Source organism: Diadema antillarum, unplaced genomic scaffold, assembly GCF_040938485.1.
Source record: "Diadema antillarum isolate AM-2024a unplaced genomic scaffold, OU_Dant_1.0 seq00001377_RagTag, whole genome shotgun sequence".
NCBI lineage: Eukaryota > Metazoa > Echinodermata > Echinoidea > Diadematoida > Diadematidae > Diadema > Diadema antillarum.
Genome location: NW_027272137.1, coordinates 671,421 through 677,166, shown reverse-complemented (window position 1 = coordinate 677,166; position 5,746 = coordinate 671,421). Strand labels below are relative to the sequence as shown.

The 5,746-nt window shown below is 41.4% G+C and overlaps 1 protein-coding gene across 1 annotated transcript; it reads left to right on the top strand.

Moving 5' to 3' along the window:
- The first annotated feature begins 2,764 nt into the window (after positions 1 to 2,764).
- Positions 2,765 to 4,039, top strand: LOC139708841 (uncharacterized). The gene has a single exon (XM_071620801.1). It carries the CDS (start codon positions 2,765 to 2,767, stop codon positions 4,037 to 4,039), a length of 1,275 nt encoding a protein of 424 aa, XP_071476902.1.
- Positions 4,040 to 5,746: the final 1,707 nt, after the last annotated feature.

Below are 5,746 nucleotides of genomic sequence, written 5' to 3'. Positions count from 1 at the left end.
AAAGAGGATTGTAAGAGTGCACAGGACAGGTAAGAAAAAGGAGGATATTTTTTTATTGAAAGTACATAGCAACAGTGGATTATGAGGAGAGAGAGAGATAAGGAAGGAGAATAGCCTTTCGAAAAGAATTGTGTAGGTTGAACAGAACTTCAAACTTTTGGGTGATCTGCATCACCACTGTACGCTGCTGCAGAATGACGTCATCAAAAGGGTGGGATTTGAAGTAATCAGCAGTGATGATTGTAATGAAGATGATCAAAGACCAAGTAATAAAATGACTGTACTAATGTTGATCGTGATCCCTACCTTGCTCATAATGGTTGTCAATGTCATGGTAGGTAGCAGTTGCAGCATTGTTTAACAACATCACTATTCCCGTGTCACGCACACTATTCCCGTGTCACGCACACAGATATACGATGTACCAAGAAATAACTTTACACTATGAGCGTGCTTAGACGATAGATGGCGACAAACAGCTCTGGTGGACTCTTCATTGTTGGGCGGCGTGTACCAACTGCCATCGATGAAAGAAAGTTGTTGCTTGTTTCTTCGCGAAGCAAAGCAGTTTCCTCTTGTTGAACCACAAGTCCACCTGCCACTTGCACTGGACAAGTGGAACTTACTGTCGGACAAGTGAGGTAAATGGACTCTAGCGAATCAAAAGGATAAACCCTTGCCCTCATGCCAACTCGGGCTTGTGAGAGAAATACTGTTTGTAGTTCTGTCATGCTTGAATGAGAGAGGGAAGGAGAGGGAGGGGGAGAGAGAGGGAGGGAGGGAGGGGGGAAGGAGGGAGGATCGAAAGTTTACCGTTCTTATGCCAACTGAATTGGGCTTTTTTTTCAGGTATAAATGACTCCCTTGAGGACGAGTGCTTTCATATTACAAATGACTTCTTCGCAATTTGAAACGAATCATCATTAATTCTTCGCTGTTCAATCTTTCTATATCTCATTTTTATCTCTTCTCTATGCATTTTTATCACCTTAAATTGTCTTTTCTGCTGTTAAGTATTTCTACATCTCTTTTTTGTCTCTTCCTCATGGTGTTTTCCTCATTTTTTTCTTTTGATATGATTTAATCTTAAAACGAAATTTTCACCTTTCTATTTTTGTCTTCTTCTCCTCGGACCCCCTGCCGTCACCCTGTTCTCCATTCACTCTCAACCGGGGTTCTATCACTCACCAATACTAGTGATGTACGGGCAAAGATGGAGCTAGAATCACCTTCAATCGATCAACAATGACCTAATGACAAGCCAAGGATAGTGTCAGACAGCTCGTGGAGCGATCCAAACAACACCAAGTATTCTTTGCACAAGGCATTTATCTAACTTCAATCGTCCGCGATCGCGATAGTGGTTGCGATCGCTGCGCACGATAGACTCTCTGGCGCGAACACGGATGACTTTTCTCCGAACGCAATGCCCCTGACGTCACAAGGTCTGTCTGCGGCATGGTACGCATCTTCCAACGTGTCGATTCGTCTCTTTTTGTGCAGAACTCGTATTTTGTCAACACTTTCTTTCGCTTAATAAACTTCCCATGTAAAGACGTTTCGCACACTTCATCTTCTGCGCCCTGTTAATCAACATTGCGTTCCATCGGAAAACAAACGTGAGTTTTGCCACGGAAATATTTTGTATTTTGTAATTGTGTGGGTGTTGATGTTTTGAAAACGACTCGAAAGAAAAGTTAATGTCTAATTTTCACTTTCCTACACAGTGCCTTTCTCTTCCGTTCAGTAATCATCTCATGTTAATGAATGAAATTAATGATAGAAATTAGTGTATGTTCCGCTGTGAAGACATTGTAAATATTAGTGCTAACTTTTTTCCAATTCGCGACCTTTCGACCAATCTTCATGAAGTGGCGCCTTTGCATCCAAATCTATGCACTAGCGTTTATACCTAAGCCATGCTCATACTGTTTTGAAATTCAAAACAATATTAACGTGACACTGCAATCGATGCAATAGCTACAGGCAAATCTTTGGGAAGTTTAAGACAAAGATGAAGTATTTTGTAGACAGCTTCCATTTTATTTTTCTTCTGAATATTCTATATTTTCTTTATCGTTGTTGTAAATTTGTCACATATAAATGTATAATTAACACTCTAAATAGAGCAACTATCATGACTATCTTGTTATACGCATACGTCTCCCTGATACCATGGCGGTTAATAATGATAATCATACCAGATAAATCCTCCCTGATTTGAATTACGAAGCACCTAAGAGGCATTTTACCAAAGCTTTCGCACACAATATTCATTCTATTTCACCCTTCTCCTGATAATGAATATTATTAATGGAATTTCCATATTATGGGAGCTAACGATTGCTGAAAGCGATGAAATTGAAAGATACATCACTCAACAGGTGCACCATTGTTTAAGAATGGGACATAGGTTGAGTTCATGCGAACAAATCCTACCTAAGTCACTGTGGTTAGTGTATTTTAATTTGTATTTTCTTGATTTGATTTCCACCTATAAGGGGTACCTATAAAAACATTTAATTTCCAGATTTATGATATGGCTTTCATCACTCCTTTAGATTGAATATTCAAGTTGATTGTCAACTTATCGCAAAGTATCTTGTCTTGGTCTATGAACTATATTACAGCACCGATCAGCAACGGTCAGTTTAGTCGTTTATGTGATAGGTCAGAATATCGACACTTCTAAAGTAATAATTCATTTTTCTATGGATTAACCTCCCTTATTCCTCATCTTCTCTCTCACTCTCCAGTGTGTGATATGGAAAGTTACTATCATCGAATTCACGGCGCTTTCCAGCCGATCGCTCCGGGTACCAGCTCTCAACATCCGATCGGAGAAGGCTACGGGAGCTTGAGTAAAGCTGATGCGACGGAAGCAGTGGACGTCCACGGATCGGGTCTTCTTATCGCCTGCCACGTCCCGACCGAAGTCCCGCCGCCTACCTCTGCCAGCGAGTTGAATTTCTCGTCAATGGTCCACGAGAAGGCTGACTATTTTTCAGGTCGAGATGACAGTAAACACTACGCTTTGCACCTCCAACAAGACGGCCCTTCCTCTAGAACCACACAACAATGTCAGCTAACTGGTCTTTCGTCTGTTGGTCAGAGAATGGCGGGAGGTGATGCCGTGATCATATCGTCAACCAGGCCGACGGAATCCGGCTCCCCCATTCTTAGCAACCGCAGCGTACAGACCGAGGACACGGCAGACAATAACAAGGGAGTGGACAAGAAAGAGACAGATAAAGACGCAGACGACGACAAACCAGATCCCGCCCAAAAGCCGCCATATTCTTACGTGGCTCTTATTGCCATGGCAATAAAGGATTCGCCTGACCGAAAACTTACCTTAAGTCAGATCTACCAGTACATCATCAACAAATTCTCCTATTACGAGAAGAACAAGAAAGGTTGGCAAAATTCCATCCGTCACAACTTGAGCCTGAACGAGTGCTTCATCAAGATCGCACGGGAAGGTGGTGGGGAGAAAAAGGGAAACTACTGGACGCTTGACCCTGCCTACGACGACATGTTTGAGAAGGGGAACTACCGACGACGAAGAAGACTTCGCCGTCCTCATCGTCCAATCGCGATCATCGATCGTTCATACATGACTGAGGGGGGCTACTCGCCCTATTCTCGCTGTCTGCAGTACGGTAGCAGCTGGAGTATGTGTCCACCACCGCCACCCCCACCCGTACCGTCTCCTCACCAGCCACCCCAGCCGTCCTCCTACGGGCAGATGACGGCCTCGCCTCCCCCGGCGACCTCCCGGGCCTTGATGCCAACCGTGCCGTCCCAGTACTCACCCACCTACTCTCAGTTTCAGCCCAGTTCTCACAACTCTGGCTTTATCTCGTCTGTCGGCGTCGGGTTGGCCCAGAGCTCCTCGTTGTCGATCTCCAGTTCGACCTCGAGCTACGAGGAGAACGATCTCGCCGGTGTCTACTCCAGCGGCTTACTGAGCGGATACTCGAGTATGAGACGCAACGACGGTCTTCCTCTCGGTGGAGTCTACTTAGGAAGTCAGTAAATAGCCGCCTTTCTTCTCTTTTTCTTTCATCAAGATTACCAACATCGTAACTCTTAGTATCTTATTTCTTCCTAGTATTTCCACAAATTGGTGAAAAGCAATAGTTACCTTCTCACTTTATCCAGAAATTACAATGATATTGTTAGCTGCGGCGCTGATAATCACATTCATACTTAACTTATCTCCCCAAGCATATCATTACACTGCAAGGGTGTTCATGAAACATTAATGATGAAATGTATATTTCAAGTGGAAAGCATCTCACAAAATATCCAATACTTTCACAAAAACACAAGCATCAATATTTTCTCTGTTTCGTCTAAACTGAATTACGCCATGTATAACCTTACACCTCGTCAGTCTTGTCTTTTTCATCATCCTTATTTTCTTGACAGCACGTCTTAAATCGACTTCCCATTTCAAAGTGGTCCATGTCATTGGTATAGTCAAATTCCAATTTGCCCTCTCACCATACTTATGCAAGGTGAAAACAAGTACACGCATAATGTTGCAAATGAATGATAATGGATCATCCCTTAAGTCTGATATCACGAATGCTGTGATATTCTGATATCATCTTCTTTGACCAGAAATAGTGCACTAAAAAGTGACTAAAAAATAACACACCCCCTGAAAATCTGCACCAAGATACTTTGCCATTTACCCCCCGGCTATTTTTGATTGAGGATATGTATCGTGTAATTTGAACCTGTATATTTTCTCTCCACATTTCCTTTTGCTATCTTAGTTAAAGTGAAACAATGATATTTCTAATGTTCATAAACGCATCATAAAAAAATATGTTCATGAATTTAAAACATCTGAAGAGTCATGACCAACGTGTAACTTCAATTATCATTGCTATAATGTGATATTGTATGCCTACTTACAAACAGGGACACAATTTGCGAAGTCAATGATTCTGTTTGAACCGTCCCGCGAAAATGAAAGGAAAACTTGCTGGACATAATAATACCAAAGTTGATCCCGGATCATTCCAATCTACCAAATTCCAGAGCTCCATACTGTTACACTCAACTCAACAAAATGACTTGATAATTCGCCTCTACCAGAACTAGAATGATGCCTTATACTCTATAAATCACAGATAGCGTAAATTACTTTGGATGTAGATAGGTAGAATCTATGTAGATTATTCCTTCTTCATGTTCTTTGTTATTGTTCATATGAGTTTTGCTTCGTAAAATGGTGTGACTTGCTACAAATTATACGCGTTCTATTCATCCCACACGTTTGCAAAATGTCAGCATATGTGTATGTTTGTGCTTTCTTGCTTTCATTTGTAGTTTTGCATCAGCTACTTTGAGATGCTGAAATAAAAAAAAAAGATATATAACATAATTATTATGCTTTATTGTGTATAGATTCCATGCCAATTAATAATCTCAGCCGCTTGTTATAGCCTTGATTGGTATGAGGACAACCAACTCACTAATGGTGTGACCTTTCGTTTCTTGTAGGCCTACATTAATGAAGAAAATGTGAGAATCTCATCGAAGATTTAGGCGACATTCAAGTATTCTATCATGATGTCAACAACTGATAGATTACTGCATAAGTTTGCGACTAAATTCCACTATAGTCAAACAAGGCTGTATATGCAAAATATCACACATGCGTTTACAATGTAAATGAAGCCGATTTCGAAACCCCCGTCTGAAATTTTAAAACCTTTATGTGGTCAAT

Bases quoted from the DNA above. Each gene is read 5' to 3' on its own strand.
- LOC139708841 (XM_071620801.1), top strand. From the start codon at position 2,765: ATGGAAAGTTACTATCATCGAATTCACGGCGCTTTCCAGCCGATCGCT.